The 27,903-nt window shown below is 32.4% G+C and overlaps 2 protein-coding genes across 2 annotated transcripts in view; one reads left to right on the forward strand and one right to left on the reverse strand.

Annotated features, from left to right (window-relative positions):
* The window catches only part of LOC148623452 (general transcription and DNA repair factor IIH helicase subunit XPD-like), a 102,048-nt gene that overhangs the window by 70,929 nt on the left and 3,216 nt on the right, over nt 1-27,903 (reverse strand). The window lies entirely within an intron of this gene.
* On the forward strand, nt 1,458-27,536 carry LOC148623454 (peroxisomal ATPase PEX6-like). Its single transcript, XM_088565247.1, has 20 exons — nt 1,458-2,780; nt 3,471-3,631; nt 4,514-4,554; nt 7,124-7,263; nt 7,516-7,664; nt 8,397-8,517; nt 10,710-10,782; nt 11,587-11,664; nt 11,871-12,019; nt 12,375-12,476; nt 13,226-13,302; nt 13,703-13,841; nt 15,634-15,754; nt 17,465-17,549; nt 17,857-17,918; nt 19,145-19,253; nt 19,922-20,038; nt 23,716-23,793; nt 24,654-24,793; nt 26,745-27,536. Exons 1-20 carry the CDS (start codon nt 1,494-1,496, stop codon nt 26,933-26,935), a joined length of 3,420 nt encoding a protein of 1,139 aa, XP_088421373.1. The 5' UTR covers nt 1,458-1,493; the 3' UTR covers nt 26,936-27,536.

Below are 27,903 nucleotides of genomic sequence, written 5' to 3' on the forward strand. Positions count from 1 at the left end.
AAAGGCTTTTGAATGACTGTCTACCGCTCATGTTGAAATTGGGAAGCTATGGTTTGTCTGAAAATGTTCCCTCTTTATTAAACAGCTGTCTCAAAAACAGGCAGCAGTGTGTGATAATTGGTTCTACTTGCAGTCCTTTTTGGACATTTATAAAGGGGTTCACTAGGGTCAATTTTGGAACCTGTTATTTTTAATATCTCTGTTAATGATGTATTTCACATTTTTTTTTTCGAGAAGTGATTTATATAAGTACCCATATCACAATACACTATCATATAGCAGCAGTGACCTACAAAATGTCGTAAACACTTTGGAACAGGATAGCAGTATTTTTATCAAGTGGTTCTTTGATAATCATATGAAAGCCAATGCTAAAAAAGTTTCAAGCTGTTGCATTTGGCAGTAAGACTCAGAAGGAATACGATTTCTTTTAATTTAGATGGTATTAACATCCTCTGCGAGGACGAGGTTAAATTACTTGATGTAACTTTTGTAATTTCAGTTAAATTTTAATCGCCATATCTCAAATATATATATAAAAAGGCATCATAACAATTAAGTGTTTAAAAGATGCCATCTTTAAAAGTTAGAGGCTTAGGTTTTGTTTAGCTATTTATATACAAGGAGTTAAATAAAGTAGTCTACTCTAAAGATCCTTGATGTATATTAAATCATTAACTAACTTACTCCTCTATACTTACATGACATGATTACTGTCAAAGAAAGTTCTTGCTATTTCAGATATACAAATTTTGTAAATATACCAAGAGTAAACACAATCAGGTATGTCCTGCACTCTGTCAGATATGGGGCAGTCAAACTGTGGAACCAACTTCCAAATGAATTAAGAAGGAAAGTGGGACTAAATCGGTTTAAAAGTTTAATAAATAAGTGGGAGGGCCAGGGACGTTCATGCACTTTTTGCAAATGGTGTGACTTACTCAGCTGACAGATGCAATATGTTTCTTCTATTTATTTTACTGGCATATTTCTCTTAGCTGCTTCATCCTTAGTTTTGCTTTACTTTTAGTTTTGGTCCAGAGCTTTATTTGTGTGCTTGTATATATGCTACATATGTTTGTATGTTTACTATGATTTATATGTCATATGTTATGTGTATGTCTTGAGTTTATTTATGTCGATTTTAAAAGCTCTACAGAGCTTGTATTTATAGTTGAAAACATCTACTCTAAATAAAGTTTACTTGACTTGACTTACAGATTCATTTGTCACTGTAGAACTTGGGTATTTTCATATTTTTCTTGCTGTTACCGTATTTGATTGAATTTGTTCGGTTTATATATATATTCCATTTGGTGCCTCTTTCGTATAAGATTCGTGATTTTTTAAGAAAAATTGCCGATCCTGATGTTGAATGTTTTGACTAAAAAGTATCCTCGAGCGCTATTTACACTCCCGGGCATCCCCAGACGCTCTTTGTAGGAGCGTGAGAAAAACATCCGTTTCTTTCCCCTAATTGTGTAGGCCTCGAAATGAAAGTCCAACAGAGGAAAAAGGTTAAATTGAATGTTGTTGATTTTGACCGTTCCTCTCACCCATTACACCTGTACATCACAAGGGAACATGCTAGAGCATTAGAAATTGAAGATGAAGAATTTGCATTTGTCACCTTTGCAGGAAAAAGGTCCGTCGAAACAGATTTTGGCAGGGATATTTCACTTTCATTTTCGAGTTCAACAGCAACTAGCCCATCACCTAACAACAGGAGTAATTTGAGCTCTCCGTCTCATCCTTATCCTCCATCTGCGACAAATCCCGATCAAAATGATACATTCAGTCAATATAATCCTGACCAGTTAGACATAACGTCTTGTGTACAGATAATTAAACCTGACCATCCATTGTCTGTACAAGTTAACAGTGACTACAGAGATACTGATAGTTTTTGTGTTGTATTGAGCTGTGGAAAGGAATTCTTGTCACATTATCAGATATCAATTGATAATGAATGCTTCGTTAGGAAAATAGAAGTTTTTCCTTTACAAAGAATTATAATTGGAATATCAGAGGAGGAGACATATGCATGGCTTAATAATGTAAAATTTGACAAATGGTTACTAGCAAGGGTACATCGATATCCAATTTTAGTAAGAACAAATGACATTTTTCTGGCTCCGTATCCAGAAGATGATGCTTTCACTACCAAGTTTGACCCAGCTTTCTATTTTGACATGCTAGTATTAGAATCATGTCCTTTACGACAGGGAACTATTTCCATCAAGACAGAGATAATATTTTCATATAGTAAAGATAAGGATGAAATATTTGAGACTCTGAAGCTTGAACTACCTGGCAAAAAGTCAAAACTCAACGGAATTGATACCAGCAATTATTTCATGTCAGACTTTTGCCAACCATCTATTCCTGATTCCCTGAAATTAAATGCCAAAACAATTGGTGTACAGAAGTTATCTTCAAGTGGATCATTGCCGTCATTTGATGTGGAAGTTGTTCAACAGGAAGTTTTATGGAGGAAGTTGCTGAACCGTCCTCAAATAGATATAACATTTGATCCAATGAACATAGTTGGGATGACAAAGCAAACTATGTTGCAGAATGGTTTCTTTGAAGAAAGTTTTGTGAAAGTGTCTTTTGAGAACAGTCTTCAAACAAATACTATTCATTACCGAATAGGGCTTGTAAAATGTGTTTCAGATACAGCAGAGATGACAAACAAAGTTTTCGTCTCTCCTCTGTTGGTTTTTAACCTTCAAAAAACGCATTACAAACATGGACACCAAGTTCCTCTCATCATAGAAGTAGGTCCCTATTCTTTACTTTTGTAGGTTCTCTGTAAACAAATGGATTTAAAAATATACTTAAGAATTATTTATGTGAAAGAATTGAATAAGAGGTTTTTTTATTACTTCAAGACATGCTCATTGCTATATCAAGTTTACATGGGAAAAGTCAATGAACATGTTCAAAGTATAAATCAAGGTAAATCACATCTACACATCATACATGTTACTGATAATATTTTTATTTTTGCTAAATCAAGATCCACATTTAATACATGTGTACAATCAGAAACTTTTAGGAAATAATAGAAGGTTTTAGGTATACATTTCTCTGTTCTTCAAGACTGTAGTTGTGCAGATACTGATACATGTATGTACATGTTAAGTACATCTGTACATAATGTCACAGTATGCCTTATCACTGTTCTTTAATATTCCCAGAAGACTACAGTTGTGCAGATAATGATGGTACACATGTACGTGTACATGTATATGCTTTTACTGTTCAAGGTGACAGACATTGCACATTCTTAAATATTTGCCCAATGGTTGTGTTCTGGGGTATTAAAAATAAAGAAAGGTGTGTCTTGAATATATTCTACTAAGACCAGAGTATGTGTAAAATGATATTTTTAGTATCTTGTTAAATAAGTTTATACCTGTATGCCTTAAAAATCTGACATGTTTACATTTATCTGTATATTGTAGAAATATCACTGTGGTGATGAGAACTATGGAACAAGCAGCTCCTCTTGGTCCTCTCCTATTCCAGTGGCAACCGAAGTCAATATTTCTGTGGTAAATTCTCCCTACTATCATCCAAAGGGTGTTAAAACAGAGGCTGTTCAGTCATACTTCCAAGTCCCTAGGTATATTTATGATAATTTGATGTGGTCTTGGGTTAACATAGAATTTCATTATATAATATTTAATGTTTTTCAACCTCTAGTGATATATCTTGGAAGGAAATTAAAACAGACATCAGATGCTTGTATGGCATTCACTCTGTAATAAAATAGAAATGCTGTGAATAATATTACAGTCCAACCAACCTGTTATGAAGTTGGACTCCATATTTATTGATAATCTGCACCTTTTTCTTTTGATCTTGTTGACAGATATTTCTTTGTCTTAGGTTCATGACAAGATGTCCAAAAGTATACATCAAAACATGAGTAATTGTAATGTATCTTGGTCAATCTCTATAGTTTAGAATGCAAATGACGTTCCATGCCAACAGTGTATGTATTCACACGCCAGATTTTTTGACAGTCAAACGTAGTCCCCTAAATAACTGTACATTAAAATGAATAAAAATGCATAAAATTAGATTACCTATATGCAGATTATTCAATTTTGATACTGATAGTATCATATGGAACATCTCAACTGATGCTGACACAGTCTTGGAGATATTCCATATGACTGTCAGTATCAAAATCAAGAGTAACTATTATTTTGCTTCAGTACCGGTACTTAGCTTTATTCATTTGAAAATGTTTTCATCTGCATTATTTCAAAATTGTTTTTCTTATATTTTTTTCACCCCATATGAATTTCAAGACTTCATAGTTTTTTCAATAATGTACCATATCTACCTTACTTAAAGTCCTACATATATATAATATGTAAAAATATGTCTTACAAGTCAAACTACAGTGTAACAGCTTACAAATTACTTCATTTTATTTTGAATTTCTTTACCACTGTTTGTATAACAATTACTGTAATTATAAGTCTTTATTTCACAGATTGGTGACAAAAGATGACATTTTACCAATCAAGAGTTCAGGTGAATACCAAAATAAGTCACTGAAACATAACATAGCTATAATAAGTTTTTAAATGGACTATTACAAAGAGTACATGTACATACATATAGATAGCATTTTAGTTCATATTACATGACTTTTCAACAAACACGAAGACTTATACATACATGTTTGTATACATGTAGTTGCCCTATCCAATAAGGTAACAAAGTAATACCATCTGTAGATTCTATATGGAGTTCTGAATGAAACAAGATCTCCTGTTAAATTAAATTAAGTAATACTCAGAAGGAACTTTTATTCATGTGGATCAATTTTTGTGGTTTTTCTTCAGTTAAAGGATTGTAGTAGAAGTGTTAGTTTGGGAATTCGTAGTTTGAGGATTGTAGTAGAAGTGTTAGTTTGGGAATTCATAGTTAGAGGATTGTAGTAGAAGTGTTAGTTTGGGAATTCATAGTTAGAGGATTGTAGTAGAGTTGTTAGTTTGGGAATTCGTAGTTAGAGGATTGTAGTAGAAATGTTAGTTTGGGAAGTCGTAGTTAGAGAGGATTGTAGTAGAGGTGTTAGTTTGGGAATTCGTAGTTTGAGGATTGTAGTAGAAGTGTTAGTTTGGGAATTCGTAGTTTGAGGATTGTAGTAGAAGTGTTAGTTTGGGAATTTGTAGTTTGAGGATTGTAGTAAAGTTTGGGAATTCGTAGTTTGAGGATTGTAGTAGAGGTGTTAGTTTGGGAATTCATAGTTAGAGGATTGTAGTAGAAGTGTTAGTTTGGGAAGTCGTAGTTAGAGAGGATTGTAGTAGAGGTGTTAGTTTGGGAATTCATAGTTTGAGGATTGTAGTAGAAGTGTTAGTTTGGGAATTCATAGTTTGAGGATTGTAGTAGAAGTGTTAGTTTGGGAATTCGTAGTTAGAGGATTGTAGTAGAAGTGTTAGTTTGGGAATTCGTAGTTTGAGGATTGTAGTAGAAGTGTTAGTTTAAGAATTTGTAGTTTGAGGATTGTAGTAAAGTTTGGGAATTCGTAGTTTGAGGATTGTAGTAGAAGTGTTAGTTTGGGAATTCATAGTTAGAGGATTGTAGTAGAAGTGTTAGTTTGGGAATTCATAGTTAGAGGATTGTAGTAGAAGTGTTAGTTTGGGAATTCATTGTTAGAGGATTGTAGTAGAAGTATTAGTTTGGGAATTCGTAGTTAGAGAGGATTGTAGTAGAAGTGTTAGTTTGGGAATTCGTAGTTAGAGAGGATTGTAGTAGAAGTGTTAGTTTGGGAATTTGTAATTTGAGGATTGTAGTATTGTTTGGGAATTCGTAGTTTGAGGATTGTAGTATTGTTTGGGAATTATTAGTTTGAGGATTGTAGTAGAAGTGTTAGTTTGGGAATTCGTAGTTTGATTGAACTATGAAAACCACAAAAATTGGTTCTTCTTGATCTGCCACAGTACTTTAAAAGTAAAAAAAATACAATGTTTATTTAAGGGCCACTAGTAATAACATTTTACTATGTAATGTAATAACAGGTAAAAAGCCCAATAATTCTAAATCGTAAAATCGGATATTTTCAAATATTAAAAAGGAGCTTACATTACTATATAAAGAAATAAATCACCAAAGTTTCTTTGACAGTTCAGGCTTTTTGAGTTATAGCCCAAAAACAGAAATTCACCCCATTTTATACAAATAAAGTCCCATAGCTCAAAAACAAAAAATCAGAAATTTATAAAAATAGAAAGGAGCTCATGTCAATAAAAATAAACAATTCACAAAGACATATCAAAGAACCAAAAAAATTCAATATTCATGAAACTATAAATGAAGTTTAATATTTGATCCGTTGGACCCTGACCACTGCAGGTATATCTAGCTGCACTTCAAGAAGCATTTTATTCTATGTTGGGCCTCATTTACAAGTTGGCCCAAATTATGGTTCTAAACTAAACTTTGATTTTATTAAAGATTGATCTTTTGGGGTTCTTTGAATCTACCTTGAGTGTTTTGTTTTGATTTTGGGCCTTAATTTCAAAATGACGCACACCACATCACGATCCAAAGAATTTGGAATTAATCTTTGTTATATTTCAATATAGATTTATTTCCTCAGGTTCTATAATATACCGTTTCTAATTATTTATTTAGATTTTCTATTTTGGACCAGAATGGTAAATGTAGAGTTTTAATTTTCAAGTTCTGTGACTTGAATAGGGGAAAGAGATTTTTAAGTTCATTCATCCTATGTCAGTAGCAAACATCTTTTTTGTCAAATGTTTAATCAGACTCCCATTGTAAACATGCGTCAAGCTTAAATTTAGTTTCCATACATTGTGTGCTTGCTCCAACTAATTAGGGTTCAACTACTGTAATCTTGTGAAGCTGTGAGCAGCAAAGCAGTATATTATAGAATGTTCACTAAGTATTTACAGATTATTCTGTGTTTAATACAAACAGAAAATCATTGTCTGTCTTGCTACTGTACAGTCCTTTGTTTTATCAAATTATTATTTGCCCCAAGAAGCATTTGATAATTTATGATTAATTTTTTAGATAAACTACATACAATTGTATATACTCATTATTTGAACTTAAATTTCTCTCATTTTAGATGACCCAGAGTTTGTTACAGTTATGGTGGATGGTGATAAGAGAAATCCTATTGTTTTTTATAAGGTGTCAAAAGTATTAGGTCCTGAGACTTCTGTGCCATGTTATATGGTGGATAAGGATAAAACCAAACTTGTACAGGTCTGTCCAGACAGTTACATTTACATATTAATATTATGGGAGTGAGAAATCATAATTTGAATTTTTTTTGTTTACAATAATTTTCAGATGAAAAACTTTTTAAAACTTGCTCAAATCTTTGTATCCTTTATTTCAATTTGTATAGGAAGGTTGGTAAAATTTGTTTTTAAAGTCAGCTTGGCCATTCCATATTCTTGAGTTATATACTGGTAATCTTTAGCCTTGTTATATATTTTTATGTATTTCATGCAGTGTGGATCTTGCCACAGTTACGTCCCAGTTATAGCCCAATCTTACCTGACAGATGGACCATTGACATACTGGGACCAAACTTACCTGCATGGTATGAACAAGAATGCTGATAAGTTAGAAAGGATAATAAGACCTCATCTTCAACATGGGTATATTTCTATTTTTACATTTTTGTGCATTTTTCAGTGACATTTATTTAGATTAACATAACTTTGTCTTGAAAGAAATAGTCATTTGAATTGAAATTGATTTTATTTTTTTTATTAAACTTTGTGAATATTGTCAATTAAAACTTTCTGTCCCTTGAGATGCATCTGGAAATGCCGGTTGTACATCGGTCCGTCCATCTGTTCGTCTGTCATGCGGTCCATCAGTCCACGTTTTCCACACTTTTTTTGTTATGCTTTTACCAAATAAGTTTGTTTTTAGGATGTGGCCTTATTATGAAGAGTTACAGATTAAGTTCGACTTTGGTTGAATTATTTTTTCGGAAGTTATGGCCCTTGGACTTAGAAAATTTCAGTGAATTTACAGTTTCTGCACTTTTTTTTTTGCGGGAGACATTGGAACGCTGTTCTGTTATTGTTATAATAATGTAGCTTTTACAAATTCAAATTCAAGACCATATGTTGGAAAACACTACAGACTTCACAGACACCAAAGAAGAATTGGGTTTCAAAATTGATGTCTAAAAATGCTTCTGAATTCAAAATTCTGCCAATTATACTACTAAATTCAGAATTTAACAGGATAAAGTGAAGAAAATTAAACATTTAGCAGACGAATGTACAAGAATGTACCATTTAGTTGAAAGATTAACTGAGCATCTATCTAAAAGATAATTAAGATTTATTCTACTAGTATTGTATCTTCTTTTCCAGTATTGACAAAACTAATTACAGAGAAGTGTTGCCAACTATTCTATTGGTTGGGCCTTCTGGTTGTGGGAAGACTACGTTGGCAACAACTGTCGCAAAGAGACTTCATCTACATATCTACAAGGTCAGTTCATTTTAAAGGTACCTATCCATAGGAGATTGGCCTATGTACATGGTAGCTATCATAAATTTTCTGTCAGTGAGAATTAGAATCATAGAGACAAATAAAAGAATGGAACCAGAGACATCATGATAGAATCAGTAACCAGATTTATTTGTATAGTAATTATCCTCTGTCTGACTGAAAATATGGACCTGTGCCACAAAATTTGAATATTGCTTATAATAATTCTGAGAAAGTACTTGTCTGTTTGTGACGCAAAAAAACATTATATAAAAATATTCTCAAAGTATTTTTTAAGGTTTTGTGGCTCTGGGGCCTGGAACAAGATAAATCATCATGATCCACTAGACACCTGCTTTTAATAATTCATTGAATGTTAACCCTTCCATGCTCAGCCCAGATATATCTGATCTGGGCCCTGTTTTAGATTAATGGCTTCTAGCTGTGTTATTTTTAGTTAGGAAAGTACAGTTTGTTTCCATCTGCAAGCAGTGTGTATTTTTTTTTTTAAATGAAGCTAATTTATATGGAGTTTGTTAAAAAATAATGACAAGAGGTAATGAGTTTATGGTGGCAAAAAAAGATTTTTTAGGGGTGTGGCACATTTCTTGGTCCCTCACTACAGCAGAATTGATCTATAATGCTTTATTTTGCCTGACATAAGAATGATGTCTCTCACTAATATTACTGTTTTTACCCCCTGTGTTAACTACTTTCGGTTTTAACCAAACTACAACCAAACAAAAAATTGGAAAAAATTCTTATTTTTTCGCACAAATGATCCTTTAGGGGACCTCTGACCTTCCACTAATGACTGTTATGAACCTTATTTTGGATTCATTTGCCTTCACAGAGTACAAGCTGTGGGGGTTAATGCATGTAGGTTTCTGTCTTGACCTGCTGAGCCTCACATCTGGCAAAAAAAAGGACAAAAAATGGCCAAAAATGACCATTTTAGGGAGACAGTCTCATTTTTCCATTGAAGGAAAAACACACACACACAAAACAAAAATAAACAAACCAAAACAAAACACACACACATGAAGCAAACAAATGATATGTTAATGTCACAAATAATTAACATTTGGATCCCTGTATTGAATTACACCTTTGAGCATGTTTCATTCTGTAAGGTGTAGATGGGCTTGTTATTAGATGGAAGTATCAGAACAAATTAGTCATATAATAAAACAATTGATTATTTTGGATTTCTGTTAATATCATGATTTATCAACCTTCAAGATACATAATCAGCTCAGTTGATGGCCTCGGCAATTATTAGATCCCTTTGGTCGATAAATCATGATAATAATCTCATCCAAATTCATTAATTATATATTATAATTACTTTTGTTCATTCATTCATTCATTCATTCATTCATTCATTCATTCATTTCCTCTTTACAGAGATTTGATATGAAATAACAAAAGTATACACACTAGAGTAAGACAAAATTAATTGAAATGGAAAAACTAACCTATATACATGCTAAGTTTTAAAAATCATGTCAAGGTACTATGAAAAATATTAGTGGTCTTAAGGAAGGTTAAAGCATTCCTTGCCTTGCCGAGGACATAGTGTCAAATGTCTATAGCTGTTCAATTTGTTAGAGCTCTGTTGTAAGAAAGTGGCTGCTGATTTAATCATGTGTGTATAACATATAGAGGGAAAGTGTTGAGCATTGGTGTCATCATGATGTAATTCTGTTTTCTTTCCTAGAAGCACAAAATAAAAATTGTCAATATCATAGTGGCTCAGTTCAACATATAGATTTAAATTGAAGTTTTCAATCACGATATCATAGAATATATATCCCACAGAGGGTAAGTATATGTACATTCAGACGATGAGTGAATAAATACATCCTTGAAGCTTTTGTTGCAGTGTTCACAAAGTTTGGTGTCTTTGTTGGGTATGGTAATGATAAGTTTAGCAATGAAAAGTGCTCCTTGCAGTTGCTGTTCCAAATATTTGCCATTAATAATTAGTTCCCTAGAATGTTTTGTTTTGATGGAAGGAAGTTCACTTCCTTTTTTCATTTGTTTCCATTTTTTGTTTCTAGGTTATGGTACATTAAACACAAAAAGGGTCCCTGGTGCATTATATGCTTAAGTGCAGCTGTTCATTGAAACATGTTTTTTGTTTGATTTTGGATTCAATAATTGTATAAATATTATTTCTGATTTTATAGGTAAATTGTCACATGTTGTATGGTGAAGCCTCAGGGGCTACAGAATCAAGACTTAGAAATATTATTTCGTCAGGTATGGATAATGATTACAATAAAGAAAGTGTTTTTTTTTCAAATAATTTGATTTGTTATAAGCCTTGTGATTGGTTATTTCTCTTCTCGGCATGATAAACTGACTTGGTACTGTGAAGTCATTAATGTGGATTTGTTGCAGTCCACAATTCAAAATAATTTCAAACTATAAAAATGCTTTGATGAAGGAACAAATCTAATTTTTACTTGAATAACCTACTTTGGGACGGTTTACACTTGTTCATAAACTGCTTAACAGTTCATGAAACGTAAACTGTCCCCAAGTTGGTCATTCTTTATTACTTGGTCAAAAATTTAAAACAATCCATAAATGTTCAGTGTTGAAATGAAAAAAAAAAAAAAAAAAAAAAACTAACATGCAATTTTGAAATGAAAAAAAAATATACATACCAACTTGTTCTCCTGCCTTTTTTGATCTTGGCACAATAGAACTCAGGCTTAGCTTTTGTTCACCCAACCATTTTTGGTTATAGTTTACCTGTTTACCTAGATGAACTTGAACGAAAGTTGTACAAATTTATGTTTAAGTGTTGAGGAAGAAACCTTTGATTTCATTGTCAGCGTGACAAAGGTCAAGGACACTGTTACTAAAAATAGATTTTGTGAAGCAGTGGACCTTGCTTTATTTTTCCCTTTATTAAAAAAAATAAGGTGTAACTAGGGTTGATTTTATGGATCTGTGATTTAGAATCATTTTCCACAAACGATATGCTATCTTCGATATAAACATTCGAATCATAACAATATTTAATTCTTCTTGAAGGATTTTTGAATTTGTTTTCAGCAACTTTATATTCTCCTTGTATTCTGCTGTTACACAGTATTCATGCTTTGGGAAAAGATAAAGAGAGAAACACAGAAGGTTTGTTTGTCATATAGTTAATTAAGAATACCATGTCACTTGTTATTAAAATAAAAACAAAGGTATAGGTATTGACGTATAGTTATGAAAACTTGATTTTTTTTAAAATTAAATTTTATGCTTTTTTAATGATTACCTTTGACAAATATTTCTTATCTTGACCCTCAAGTTGCCAATATCCATGACTAACAGATCTTTTGTTGTAGATCCTCGAGTTGCCAGCACTTTTCGTACGTGTATGCAAGAATTACCGAAACAAAGTGAGTTTCCAGTAGTTGTTATAGGAACAACATCATCTGCCAACAAATTAGCAGCAGATGTCCATGAGACCTTCTTACACGAACTTAAGATAGAGGTAAAGCTGTAAAGAATTTGTTCTAGAACCGCTTACAATGTCTTAATTTCTTCTAGTGATTTTATGATATGACATTTTTATTATTATTACTTACATTGTGAAACACATAAATTTCCATGCACCTGAATTAACAAAAGCATAGGAGCTTATCGAAAAATCCTTTGGAGATAAAAGAAATTTTATCACCTTGTAGCTATTGTACACAACAATTATTCTTTTGAGGGACATTTTACTGCTTTTAAATCAAGTTAAAATCATGTTATTACCCATTTTGACAAATCTGAGCAAACTTATCATTTTTTATCAGATTTTATAACATGAATCTAGATATGCTATTTAATGTACATTGTATCAGTCCCCAGATGAGAATGAGAGAGCTGAGATGTTAGATGGACTTATACAGAGTGTATGTTATGCTGGAGACCTATCAGGACAGTACTTGGCGCAGAGAACAGCTGTAAGTACATGTTTTCATTCTCTTGGTCAGAGTTAGTGCTAACCACCTGGTCAAAGGCTAGTACTTTGTCCACTTGGCCTGTGTTTAGTGCTCTATAAATCACATTGTCAAACTCTATCCACTTGGTGAAAAACGAATTGGGTTAACGAATTTGATTTTTTTAGCCTTAATGTAGACAATTTTTAAAAAATCATATATATATAAAAATAGGTGATGTGGTATGATTGCCAATGAGATAGTTATCCACCAAATACCAAGCAACAAACAATTAAACTTCTACAGGCCACCACATGGTCTTCAATGATGGGCAAAACCCATACCATAAAGCAAGCCGTAAAAGGTTTCAAAATATATGAGGTGAAAATATTCATAAAAGACCTATTCTATATAAAAAAAAACACAAAATGAATAAAAATGAACATTAAAAACAACGACACCCGCTGCACTACAGGTTCCAGGCTTGGGATAGGCACATTATTATGTCACTTTAATAAAAACATAATTCAAAGATTTAAGAATGATACAGTGAAGATAACTCTTATGGATAAGTTTATTCAACTATTTTTCCAGTCAAAGTCCAGTGTTTCAACCTCTTGGTCAAAGCAGTCCCTTAAAACTGCTAGAGCAATCATGGTTGATCATTGAAAAGATGAATGGTTTTGTATACATATGTAAATAACTTAATCTTTTTATGTTTACTCCATCCCAGCTTTGATCTTAGTACTATTTATACTTTTATTTGTTTGCAGGGATTTGTTCTGGGTGACATGACTGCTCTGGTATCTCATGCTAAAAGAGAAGCTTACACTCAAGCCCTGAATTTCTGGTATTGAAATAATCTCTTTTTTAGTATTCAGTTGTATGGGTAGTGATACCATATATTCAGTTTTTGTACAATAAGAAAAATACATCTTATAGTAGATTATATCTTAATTTTTTGTATTTAGATTTGCCTTATTGTTCTCAAAGATGACCTTAAATGAATATACTGTAAAATTTTAATATAAAAAAAAGACATAGGTCAATGAACTTGATTATTGAGATATTTTAGCCTTAATGAAGGCAACTTTTAAAACATTTTATATACTATCACTGTTTCCCAAACTATTAAAAACTAGTGCATAGAATTTCTTAAAAATTTGAATAAGGAACACTTATCTGATATTCTTCCATGTTTAAAAAACAAACTGGGGGTTCACCTGTAAACTTCATTTTGAATATTACAGTTCTTCTGATAGAAAAAAGTTAAGTTTAGAAGAAGAGAATGATCTAGCCATGGCTGGAGTTGTTGTGCAGCAGGAAGATTTTGTAAAGGCTTTAGATCAGCTACAAGCTGCACATTCTGATACCATTGGTGCACCAAAGGTATAACTAATCACAATCCTTACTTTGGTTAAATAGTATCATGTTTTATTTGTTGGTCTATTGATTTTAGAGATAGAGATAATAAACATAATCTATTCTAGTTACTTACCTCCTACCTGATAGTTACTTACCTCCTACCTCATAGAATGTATAACCATAGACATCATATCATGCTCAACCATATGTAAATTATTTGTAGATTTGGTAAAGATTATCAGGCATGAAATTTTGTTTGTAACAGGAACTGTTCCCACTGACATCACAAATCTTCACATTATTTTCTTGGCTGACTACATTAACATGTATTTAGTTTTTAATATATCTGGTTAAGCAAAAATAAAAATGTAATTTATGGTAAATGATTTATATGGTAAGGTTACTATAACATGACATCATCTCTCTGATCTGGTGCTAAATCTGATGTAATTGATTATTTCTTTTCTAATTGTGTTTTATTGTTGAGTTTTAAGGTTTTGATAAATCTTTCTATGGTTTGAGATTTTTTTATTTCATTTTATGCATTTTTTAAAATCACATTGATTTGTACCTCAGTTCGATACAATGAATCTAATCATTTTTTTACATTTCAATTTTTTTTCTGTTTCTGAAATTGTTCACAAGGAGATCAAAAGGCTCCAAAATGAAGTTTGTTAGTATCTGCAATAGTTTCTCAATATACTCAATCATTCTGTGTAATAAGATTTTCAATTGAGGGCCCATTTTCAGTTTGATCCACACAAGTCTCCAAGGGGTCTAGTTGCATGTTTTAAACATTTAATCAAAGTCCAGGTGTATTAAGCTGGAATATAGTATCAATACTTGCCCTAGTGTTTTAATATACAGCATCTGAGATAGTACAATGGAATATAGTATCAATACTTGCCCAAGTGTTTTAATATACAACATCTGAGATAGTACAATGGAATATAGTATCAATACTTGCCCTAGTGTTTTAATATACAGCATCTGAGATAGTACAATGGAATATAGTATCAATACTTGCCCTAGTGTTTTAATATACAGCATCTGAGATAGTACAATGGAATATAGTATCAATACTTGCCCTAGTGTTTTAGTATACAGCATCTGAGATAGTACAATGGAATATAGTATCAATACTTGCCCAAGTGTTTTAGTATACAACATCTGAGATAGTACAATGGAATATAGTATCAATACTTGCCCAAGTGTTTTAATATACAACATCTGAGATAGTACAATGGAATATAGTATCAATACTTGCCCAAGTGTTTTAGTATACAACATCTGAGATAGTACAATGGAATATAGTATCAATACTTGCCCAAATGTTTTAATATACAACATCTGAGATAGTACAATGGAATATAGTATCAATACTTGCCTAGTGTTTTAATATACAACATCTGAGATAGTACAATGGAATATAGTATCAATACTTGCCCAAGTGTTTTAATATACAACATCTGAGATAGTACAATGGAATATAGTATCAATACTTGCCCAAGTGTTTTAATATACAACATCTGAGATAGTACAATGGAATATAGTATCAATACTTGACCAAGTGTTTTAATATACAGCATCTGAGATAGTACAATGGAATATAGTATCAATACTTGCCCAAGTGTTTTAATATACAACATCCGAGATAGTACCTAGGTGTACACAGTGAAGCATTTTAACCTTATACATGTATGTTCATAGCTCTATCCTTACCAGTTTTTCTCTAAAAAAATGACTTTTGCTGTGTTCAGATTTTAAACATGGTTGCTGTCTTTTTTACCATATCCATTCTCTTTATACTTTACAGATTCCAAGTGTAAAATGGAGGGATGTGGGTGGGCTGTTGGATGTTAAAGCTGAGATATTGGATACTATCCAGCTACCATTACAATACCCTGAATTGTTAGCTGCTGGACTCAGACGATCAGGTATCTCATCATTACTATAGAGTTTTTTCTGCCAAGCTGCTTAACTCATACTTCAGTGATAAAAGTTTGTGATGAAAAGTTTAGATTATGCAAAACACTTGATGTTGATAGTGGAACTTGATATAGATTTACAAGGTTCATTACTACGAAAAAAGGTTAATATTGATTTTGGGTGTGTGGCAGTAACTTGATTGAAAGTGTATAGATGTCTGTGAAATGGTTCTTCAAGTTTCCATACTACCAAAGGATTGATTATAGATTATTGTTTATTTAGAAATTAAAAAGGGAGTGGAAAATAAACATCTTCTTGAACTTTTATTAACTCAATAAAGAAACTGTGTATCTCTTATGTCTAATTGCAAATTCTAAAGCTCTTTCACCACTTTATACTACCATAAATTGGGATTATTTGGTCATAATTTTATTTTGGTTTATTTGGTGCCCTTTTTTAAAAGTGCCAAAATTAAACACACAAAATACAATGTATGCAACATTTAAAACAGCCAATATATATAAAGGTAAATTGGAAGGTGTGAATGAAAGCAAGTTTAATGTTGTAATTTGTCCGATAATATTAACTGATAGCAACTTTAGAAAATTCTAGAGAGCTTGTTGTTATTTACATTTCATGATTAATTTCTAAAAAGGCAAATTAAAACACTTATTATTCTAAATGCACCAAAATTAAACATGCATAGAAAACCACAAAAATAGCCAGACACCAAAATATCCCACTTCATGGTATTTAAAAACTTAGGCTTGTACATTGTGCCAACAATTGCCCAAACTGTTGTGGGCTCTCTGCAGTTGTATCATGTTGTAACATTGTTTGAAGAACAGACCTACTATGTACTATTTTTGACATATTGGGAATGCAATATTATTTTGATAAGTAAGTCAACCATGAATGTGCAGAAGTTTTATTTCTCATTCAGTTTTGAAAAATCTATTTTTAATTTTTTTTTCTTTTCATAAAATTCTGTTTTAAGAAATATTAAACAGATTTTAAATAGCAATTTGCATTTTCATTTAATAGGGGGCTAAAGTGGGGCCACATCTTGAAAATCAACTTTTTTATTTCTGGTCTGAAGTATTTTTTTCATTGGATTTCTTGTGGAAATTCATATCTGGAATTTTCAGTCAGTATTGGAATATCTCTCACTGTTTTTGAGTTACAAGCGGTCCTGAAAGCAGTATTTTTCTTAAATTCAGTTTCAAAATATTGTTCAATATTGTATCCAAACCAGTTGTTATATCCATAATGAACTGTAAGTCCTTATGTTTAAGTGTGTCATGAACTAAATATTATATCCACACTTGCCCTAAGTGAACATAGTTTAACTGGCTGTGGATGTATCATGATGGATTTGGCAATGTTTTTAATTAGAAATGCACAGAGATCAATGAAAGTAGTCCAGTAATTGTTGGCCTATATGAATAGCTTGAAGACGAGTTTCATTAAAGAAACATCATTTATAAAGTCTATTGTCCATCAAGATTGGTGTATTTTAATGAAATGCACAGTAGATGTAATTGTATCATTATTAAAGGAAATATAAAGAATGTAAATGCAAGGTATATTTTCTATGACATAGTATCTGAACTTATAATGACCAAAGCATGATTGATTACTTAGGTAACCATTTCAACCAAACTTTTTTTCCTAACAAATTGTGATAGAAAATGATTTTGTATTTTTGAACATTTAAGGTGTATTGTTGTATGGTCCACCAGGAACTGGCAAGACATTACTTGCCAAAGCTGTTGCAACTGAGTGTTCCCTTAACTTCCTAAGGTAAAAGCAAGTTACATTCATGAAAATTAAGATTACTAGGTCCCATACCAGAAAAAGGAAGGATTTTAAAGATTTTTATGGTGATTGCCCTATTAAGAGACAAAAAGTTCTTTGATCACCTTCATTCTGGTCAGAACCTTGTCAAATATGATTAAAATTGTTCAAATTAAGAGATTGTTGTGTCTATACTCATTCCTACCAATAAGATTCAAGCTGTGCCCTGTGAAGCATTTTATTGACCAAACTTTTCCATTGCATTTTGTGATAACTCTGATTTTTTGATAATATAATTATACTTTGGTTACAGTGTTAAAGGTCCTGAACTGATTAATATGTATGTTGGACAAAGTGAACAGAATATCAGAGAAGGTATGTAACCCCTTAAATGTATGTGCCTGTCAACAAATCTCATAAATGCATCTTCTCCTGAATGGCTTGAGGGCTTTTGATGAAATTTTAAGGAATATTAGGTATCATATGTATGCTTGCATGAAGGCTAATAATATTTGTGGATTATCTGCTAAGAGTGATAATGGATTTCTTAAGGTGAGACATTACTAAATGATGTTGCCATGAGAGTTGTATCCCTTTGGCCATACGTTCTTGGGTACAAAATGACTGATAAAAAAATGTGACATTTCTGCGGTTGGTTTTTACAATAGCATATTATTAAAAAGAACAAAGCTTATCACCAATGAATTGTAAATGGAAGAATGGAACCAAGGGAGAAGGTTGTTGAATTATAAGTACTTGCAGAGCCACTGTCTACAGTAGAGTCTGGCTGTATGCATGCATAACGGTAATCCAAATTTCTTTGACCCAGCAAATTTTTTCTATTTTATTTGGATATTTACATGCTGGATGGGTTATTCTGAAATTATGAAATAGTTAAAACAAGCGCAAACTTATTCGCAGGCATATTTAAATTTTGAGAGGAAAAAGAATGCTGCAAATGTGACTACTGGCTAGACTGATTGTCTGTCCTGTAACTATGCTGTCCAGCATAAACACGGGAAGGAAATCCTACAGACAGAGAACTTTTTTTAAAGAGTAGTTTTAGTATTGATAATGTGATATCTCTCAGAAATGTTCTATGTACCTGAAAACAAACTAATTTGAAAATTCTCAAAGCTAATTAGACATACAAGGGTATTACTAAAGTCTACTGTAAGTGGATTGGCATATGCACATTTGAAACCAGCAATCCAGAGGGGTGGTCTTGATGGCTTGAAATCAGTGAATGAAGTGAACAAAAATGGACAACCTAGCTAGATTACCAAGTCAACAAAGTAATACAGTAGAAGTTTTAAGGTTAATCAATAGTTTGGTAATATAATATTTCTCTGACAATTATTGTTTAACTCTAGCTTACTGACTTAGTGCAGGCAGTGTTGCCATAGATGTCACAGTGGTACAAGTTCCCGCAGAGGGAGCGACCAAAAATTTGATTCACAATTTTGACAGTTCTAACATCGTTGCAAATTTTTAGACCCTTCTATGCTTACATTATCTTCCTTGTATCAATTTGATCCAATGGAACAGTGTAGTGAATATATATATTTAATGCACCTTGTTCAGAACTTATATTTTTGCAGTGTTTGAAAGAGCCCGAAGTGCAACACCTTGTGTAATATTTTTTGATGAACTTGATTCATTGGCACCAAATCGAGGTAAAAGTGGTGATTCTGGAGGTGTGATGGACAGGTGAGTAAAAGTGGTAATTTTTGGGGTGTATTGGACAGGTGAGTGAAAGTGACGATTCTTTGGTTGTGATGGATAGGTGAGTAAAAGTGGTGATTCTTGTGGTGTATTGGACAGGTGAGTGAAATTGGTGATTCTTGAAATGTAATGGGCATGTGAGTAAAGGGGTGATTCTTGAGGTTTAATGGATGGGTGAATAATAGTGATGAGATTCAGAACAATTTTACAATAACTTCCTGTTTGGAGGACTTTGTTTATTTTTGACATATTTTGAAAGTTGAAATTTTTGTCAATTTTTTTTCGGCAACTACCGGTACTCATCACAGGGGCATGAAATTTTAACATGATCTTCCTTTAGGTATGCCATGTGGTGGGATACATTTTCAGAAAAATTGGACCAAGGCTTTATTCATTTTTGACATTTTTTTGAAATTTTTGTCACATTTTCTCAGCAACTATTTATAACAGCGGCTGGAATTTTAAAACATTCTTTTTTACTTTATATTTTTGAAAGTTGAAAATTTAACACATTCTTTCTGTAGGTATGCCATATGGTTGGATCTGTTTTTGGAAAAATTCCATTACAACTTCTTGTTTACCAAGGACTTGGTTTATGTTCCTTATATTGTGATTGAAAGTGGGTGTAACACTATCTTGTTGTCTGTTGACAGAGTTGTATCCCAGTTACTAGCAGAATTAGATGGGTTACACAAGTCAAGTGATGTTTTTGTTATTGGTGCTACAAACAGACCTGACTTATTGGACCCAGCTCTTCTTCGACCAGGAAGGTTGGTATATTATTGGACCCAGCTCTTCTTCGATCAGGGAGGTTGGTACATTGTATATTATTGGACCCTGCTATACTTAGACTAGGGAGGTTGGTATATTATTGCACCCTGCTATACTTCAACCAGGGAGTTTGGTATTTTACTGAACCTTGTTCCATCTCCTGAGGCACAGGGGCTTGCTTCCACTATCAAATATGCACCCACCTATTATTTAAACACTAGTGGTATGCATTACCACTAGAAACTCAATCAAAATTTCCTGTGCTTTCTTGTGGTACTGTAGATTAACAGTAGATTCACAATTAATCTTGAATAAACACCATTAGTGATGTCAAAGATCATGGTAGTTTCATGTTTGGTCCAAGTGATACTAGAAATATGGAGTTTGGACCCTGCTATACTTCATCCAGGGAGGTTGGTATATTATTATTCTTGTTTTAATTTTATTAGAAGTAATTCATGGTAATACCTGTGTTTATTTATTAGATTTATCCTTTATTAAGTAATTGCAGAGCAGTAAGTGGTAACATGTTCAATTTTATTTGGAAGAAACGAGTCGGCACCCTTTAAATCAAGGTTCACCATCTTTTGTGTTTATATATTAGCTTGGCCACATATTTGATAGTGGAAGCAAGCCCCTGCGATCTCTGTGGTTTATTTTTCTTTGAAGAACTTGTTAGTCCATTTAGGGCTGAATTTTTACTTTACAAATCAATGAAACACTTTATCCTCTGGTGGTTTCAACCTCTCTGGATATCGACATTTGGAACACTTGTGCCTTCTAGTAGTGTCAGTCTCTCTGAATAACTTGACACTTCAGTACTGGAGAATCAAGTGGTGTGTTACCACAAATATAGTCATACCAGCAGACAAAGCCCAAAACAATGTTGTTTTTGTCTGCAAAACGTTTTACATCCAGTGTTTTTTATCAGAGGTAGACATAGAAAATAATAGCAGTGATAAGACCTATACTGCTACCACACTCTCCAAAGAAGAGATTATGAAAAACCATAAATCTGTGCTATTGTCGTTTGGTCTCTCTACCAAGGACGATGATTGTGATTTACCATCTATGTTCTGGATTCCTAAACTCCACAAGAATCCATACAAACAACGTTACATTGCTGGATCTGCAAAATGTACTACTAAACCTCTTTCAAAACTGATAACTTCTATACACACTTGTCAAAGAGGGTCTGCAGTCCTACCTCAACAATTGTTACTCCCGTAGTGGTATTAATTCAATGTGGATCCAGAAAAATTTGAAAGATTTTTTTAGGACAATCAGTTCAAGTCTGTTATCAGAATATAATAACATTAAAACCTATGATTTTTCAACACTGTATACTTCTATTCCCCATACTCAGTTAAAATCCTGACTTAAAAACATCATACATCATTGTTTTTTCAAAAAAAGATGGTACACCTAGATACAAATATATAGTTCTTGGTAGAGAATCCTCATACTCAGAAATAATTCCAAATCATCTTCTAAATATACAGAAGATGTTTACAAAATGCTTGAATTTTTAATCAATGACATATTCATCCGTTGTGGTTGGACGCATTTTTCAACAAACGGTCAGCATTCCAATGGGAACAAATTGTGCTCCTCTACTTGCTGACCTATTCCTTCACTCTTATGAGGCTAACTTTATAGTTGATCTGATCTTAATAAAAAAGAATATCTTTTAGCTAGATCCTTTAATCTCAGTTTCTGCTATATAGATGACCTATTATCTTTAAACAATCCTAATTTTTGGGATTTGATACATCGCATCTACCACAAAGAACTTGAGATAAAGGATACTACAGACACTGTGAAATCAGCCTCATATCTTGACCTACACTTAGAAATCGATGATAAAGGAAAACTATTGACCAAACTTTACAACAAATGTGATGACTTTTCATTCAGAATTGTCAACTTTCCTTTCATCTGTGGCAACATCCCTTCAGCACCTGCATATGGAGTGTTCATATCACAACTCATGAAATTACGCAGACTTTTTGTATCAAGCTAGAATTCTGGAACAGGGTTATGTTGCTACAAGATTGAAGTCATCACTACAAAACTTTTATAGTCGTCATCATGAACTTGTGGATTGTTATGGTGTATCCATTTGTGCCATGAAAACTGATCTGTTCAACATGTCATAGTTTTTTTTTCCTCTTTCGTCTACCCCAGACTTGACTTTTTATTAGCAACTCAGCGGGTGTTCCTAGAAAAGCAGAGGATGCCTAATCTACCGTCACACCTGGTTCATGCTCCCTGTTTTAGTGGAGTCTGAGTAGCTCATTTGCCTCTTTTACTTTGTATGTATGATTTTAGTTACTTTATGTTCTTTGTTTTTTTGTCTGTTTTCCATGTCAGGTCTTTGTCCCAGGATTACATTCTTTTTAATACTGCTATAACCTTGGTTCCCTTGATTACTTCTACCTTTCTGGATAAATTGACTCTTGGAACACTGGAATCCCTGGTGGTGTCAGAAATCTGTATGTTATTGGCCACTTTATACAATGGAGCACTAAGTAGTGTCAGCTTTTAAGATAACTTGTCACCTGTACAATATTGCCCCTATTGGTGTCAGACCTTTCTGGATTACTTGACACCTCTATAGTTGAACCACTATTTGTGCCATACCTCATATTCTTTAGTCCAGTGTCCCTACCAATAAATTACCATGTGCCAAAGTTTGATATGTTTTTTGTCCTTAGAAAGCTTTATGTTATGCAAACCAGATTTTGATGAAACTTTGTAGGAAGGTTAGACGTCATATGGAGATTTGCATGAAGGACTATGATTATTGTCCGATCCCTTTAAAGGGAGATAATCCGACTGAAGGGATTTTCTTATTCTTAACTGCTTGAAGGATTTTGATGAAGCATTATATGTAGATGTGCATAGAGGACAATACTTTTTGTCAAAATCCCTGGAAGGGGAGATGAAATAATTATAAAAATTTATACGTGCACATCTTTTCTCCATGTAAAATAGTCAATTGACCTTACTGACATTTAATAGGATTTTGTATTCTATGTAGATATACATGAAGAAAGAAACTGATTGTAAGGTGACTGCAAGGGGAAATAATTCAACTTAAGGGTATTAAATGTTCAAATGAATTATCTTTTGTGAGCTTGCTGACATTATTTCTGGTTATATCAGACAATGAAAATATTAAGAAGCTGCTCATGTAAAATTCAGGCTGATCTCATGATATGTGTGGCACAGGGTGAATTTTATCCTACTGATTTTTTTGTTTTGTTCCACTGTAACATATATACCATATGTATGTCAAAAAGTATAAAGTTTGTTTTGAATCAAAAATGGATGGCTCAGAAAGTGAGTTTTAAGTTCCCTAACAAAGCAATCAAATTTTGCTCAAATTAAAGTGTAATCTTCCTTTTTTCAATGAATTTCAATGCTTTCTATGTAATTTATTTCTCTTTTACTGCTACAAAACCAACATACAACTTTGAGAAAGGATGCATTTGTGATATTAAATGGGTCAAATTTTTTGAAAACAAAATTTGTAATGTGCCACCCACTGCCTGGTTTTTACCTGGACACCCTCTTTACATTTTATGGAATGGCTTGAAGAATTTTTTAAGTTATCTTGTTATACTTATTCTACAATCTAAATGATGTTTTGTTGAAATGATCTTTTTTGCAGATTTGACAAGTTGTTGTACCTTGGTGTAAGTCAGGACACAGAATCCAAGCTTAATATTGTACAGGCTTTAACTAGAAAGTGAGTTTACTGAATACTGAGGATGAATATTGTTCTTTTGGATTCAAAGTAATTAATTGTCATTTTAATCCTAAAATACTTAAAAACCTTGTTGATTGAGAGAGGGAAAAAAACTAACTTTTAAAACTATTACATAATCATTATATAGATGGCAAGGAAATATGTTCCCTGTGTAATAAATTTCAATAATTCACATGTGAAATGAATACAGTTATTTCACTCTTGGACTTTCTCCTGCCAAAATGTCACAAAACTTTCTAATTGTGATGTCAACTTTAATTAACGTCACTGATGATTTGGAAAATCAATCTTCCTATCACTAATGTAATTATTGATAAAATCTATATAATAAATATGATGGTATGGGTGGTTATTTTTAATTAAAGAAAATATAATTACTGGTGCTAAGAATGCTTTGAGATTAAGCTTCTGTTGTTTTTTGTTGAACTAAGTATTCAAAGAGATATTTTTTAAAAACAATTAAGGGAGGCCTATCTCTGATGACAGATAATCTGCTTTAGAATTTGTAAATATTACCTTTTCTTTTTATTTTTCAAACTGTCCAGGTTTTGGGTGCTGTAGTATAAACCGTATGCTTGTCTTTCAACAAATATGTTATGGTACACTGGTATTATCTTGTCTTAATGAAAAAAGGCAGGAGAATTTCATTTGTTTCAGAGCAGATGTTTTATTTAATTTGGTCAAACCCCTTTATAAATATTTTGTAGTTTACATTGGTTTTTAACTGGATCTTTTTACATGTCACGACATGTTTATCCGATTTTTTAATATTTTTTTTTCTTTTTAATTTCAGGATAAATTCATGTTTATACAGTAGAGTTGTTATTTATTTGTTGTAGGTTTAAACTAGAGAAGAATGTTGACCTAAGAAATGTTGTTGAGAAATGTCCTAACAATCTGACTGGTGCTGATTACTATGCTTTGTGTTCTGATGCTATGCTGAATGCTCTAAAAAGAAAAATAAGCCTTTTAGAAAAAGGTAAGAAATTATTCTATTTTTAAGCTTTTATTCATTCAAGTTTGCTCAATTCCAGTTTTATACAACCCCAATAAAGTTTGGTAGTATAATTGTATGGTGCTGTCCGAGTTATTGTCATCTGTGTAGACTCTTTGTTTTGGTGAGATAATGTAAATATTTAATAAATGACCTAAAATTTTACAACATGCTCCCACATCACACGAGGAAGGTTTGTATTGATATTTGTTGTCACCTCTCCTGTGATGGATTTTTTTGTCAAAAGAAGGAAATAAGCATTTCTTAAAACTCAAGTATAAATATATCTCTATGATATTGTACCACAATGCTCTATACCACAAAGGTCAGGCTCAGAGTGATTTTTTGGGTATTACCCTTACTGTTAAGTAATAGAGGTCAAAAAGGGGCCAAGCTTTTTATAAAACTAAAAGATATAACTTAAGTATATATGTGTATTCACCTCACAAGGTTTCATGACACCGAAGTCAGACTGAGATTGATTTTGGGAATGACAATTGTACTTCTGTAGAAAAAAGGGTTCAAAAACATTTTTTCCTGGTTTCTATAGAACTTAAATAACAAAAAGTGTATGGATCTCTGTGAAATTGTACTACTAAAATCCATTCCGTAAAGGAAAGTTTAGTTGGATTTAAAGGGTTATGGCCCCTACATTTTATAAATAAAGGTACGAGGACACAATTAATTTTGTAGTGCATTTCAACAGACCCATCTTGACATACAAAAAAAAATTCCACTTCTTCAAACTCAATAAAACATAACACCAATATGGAAACATGTATAAAAGCAGATTTCTATAAAAGTGCCAGAAAAATTCACCATAATTTTTTATTTTTAGCAACTTTGCTTGGGAGACCCTGTCGACATGAAAAGTGACCACTGCCAAATGTCCTAAACTTTGAACTTCTTCCATAGGACCAAATCACAACTTCCACATAAAATGACAGAATAGAAAAAATCCCTTGTAAATTTGATCCTTGCCCTACATTTCTGCAGTAAATACTAAGCAATAATAAAGTTTATGACAGCAAAGAAAAAAAAATCAGGAAGAAACACACTATAGAAAAGGAACTATATTCGTATACAACAAAAAATTAAGGGGAATTAATTGTGACCTCATACCTGTAAAGGTCAGAAGATGGTTCAAAATAAGTATTAATTACATTTTTGCATCAATTGCTTATTTGTACCTCTAGTTGCATTATATATTTTTTTTTTTGGACAACTTGCACTCTGGTCAGAATCTTGTAAAATATTAAATCATTATCCAAACTATTAACTAACATTATTACTAATTTGAATATTGTATCCATACTTGTCACAGCTTTTCAGGGTTTGACATCTGTAGTTGTATTAAGCTGCACTCTGTGAAGCATTTTATTTTAATTGCATTATGAATTATTTAGTATGGTGTTTAAGCTTTGATAATTATAAACAAGGCAGAGTAATAATTTCTTTCAATAGTGTGTACAAATGGAATGTACAGTAATTATGAAATATAATCCCTTGCAGTTTGTGTACATTTGTACAATGTAACTACAATTTTTAAATGTTCCTCTATTAAGATGGATGGATGGTGGTATATAAATTGATGTCTATCCATTTGTCTATCACTGTTAAATGTTATTCAATAATTTGAAAACTATTTTTCTCAACTACTTCACATTTACATGGTTATTTACTGGTATTATGACTGTCTCAATGTTTGCATACCTTATGATATAAACTGGATAGAAAATTAAATTACAGAAATATTAGGATATTTTACTGAAAGTTTGGGCATCATGTGTAGATATGCACGAAGTAATATAATTACTGCTGGAGAACATCAAAGGGAGATAATTAAACTTAAGGGCTTTACATTCAACATTTTATTTGAATTTGGGTATTCTGTTTGTGAGCTTGCTTACAGTATTTCTAGTTTAATTTGTTTTAGGAGAGACAACTGATCAAGAAAGTATTGATGTGACTGAAGATGATTTTTGTATGGCTTTATCTAATCTAACTCCATCACTTTCTGATGATGAAATAAAACACTATGAACAGTTAAAGACATTCTTTTCTGGAAAACAAGAGGAAAAATCTGTTAATGAAATAGATGTCAGAGAAGAAACATCACAGCTTTAAAATGGTTCATTTGTATATGTAGAAATGATGCTCTTAGTCGAAAAAAACTGGATTTTTTTTCTGTGATATTTTTATTGTGAATAAATATATATACACCACAACTTGATCAACTGATGATAAGAGTAATACTAGCAACCATTTAATTATCATTGGCAATTAAATCTTAAAAGGAAAAATTGAATAAATAATAAATTAACATAAAAACCTCAGAGTGTTTGGAAAAATAAAGAATGGAAAGGAAAAGATCCTAACCATAGCTAGTTCAACATTAACATCACAGGGATAAACTCACCAGATGTTCAACATTAACATTGCTGGTATAAACTGATTTACAATCACTGGGATAAACTCACCAGAAGACTTTAGGTGGGACTCTCCTGATATTTCATCATAAATTATGTGATCTTTTGATGCCTTGCCCATCTCCAGCAGGAGCTTAGAATCTCCCACTTTTAGAATTTGCAGTATTTCAGTGATGAGGAGAGAAAGGGAAGTACTGAAGCTCAGAAGTTACAAATCAATTTTGGATCAAAATAACATTTTTTTTTAAATTTTAATCTGTTGTAATGTATGAAAATAAAAATCACTGATTCTTGTTTCACGTAATGTTCCATTAATGGGTGTCATCCTGGTTTGCCCACTTTTAATTAATGGTTTAAATAAACATAGTTGCAGAATTGGGGTAATTAAAAGTGGGTTTTGTTTGTTTGTTGGGGTTTAACACCCGAGCAGCAATATTTCAGCTATATTCATGTGATGAACATATAGTGGATGATAAAATGAACATGAAATGATGTTGAAATGAAAAATGGGATGGGACATAAGGATAAAGGGGTCGACAAATTTTGATTGCCACTGGAAATGGGGAGAGTTGGGTAGGGTCGGGTAATTTAGCCTCCTGTGGCGGAGCCCTATGGTTCCTACTCCGGGAGAATACCACAGGAGGGTTTTTTAACGTGCGAGGAACG

The sequence above is a fragment of the Perna viridis genome, chromosome 2 (genome assembly GCF_037379345.1).
Source record: "Perna viridis isolate PV_CMFRI_1.1 ecotype Kerala chromosome 2, ASM3737934v1, whole genome shotgun sequence".
Classification (NCBI taxonomy): Eukaryota; Metazoa; Mollusca; class Bivalvia; order Mytilida; family Mytilidae; genus Perna; species Perna viridis.

Excerpts from the sequence above, each read along its gene's own strand:
- LOC148623454 (XM_088565247.1), top strand. The coding sequence starts at position 1,494 with ATGAAAGTCCAACAGAGGAAAAAGGTTAAATTGAATGTTGTTGATTTT. Across the intron at positions 7,264-7,515 it reads ATAAAACCAAACTTGTACAG|TGTGGATCTTGCCACAGTTA; the intron begins GTCTGTCCAGAC and ends TATTTCATGCAG. Across the intron at positions 12,477-13,225 it reads ACTTGGCGCAGAGAACAGCT|GGATTTGTTCTGGGTGACAT; the intron begins GTAAGTACATGT and ends ATTTGTTTGCAG.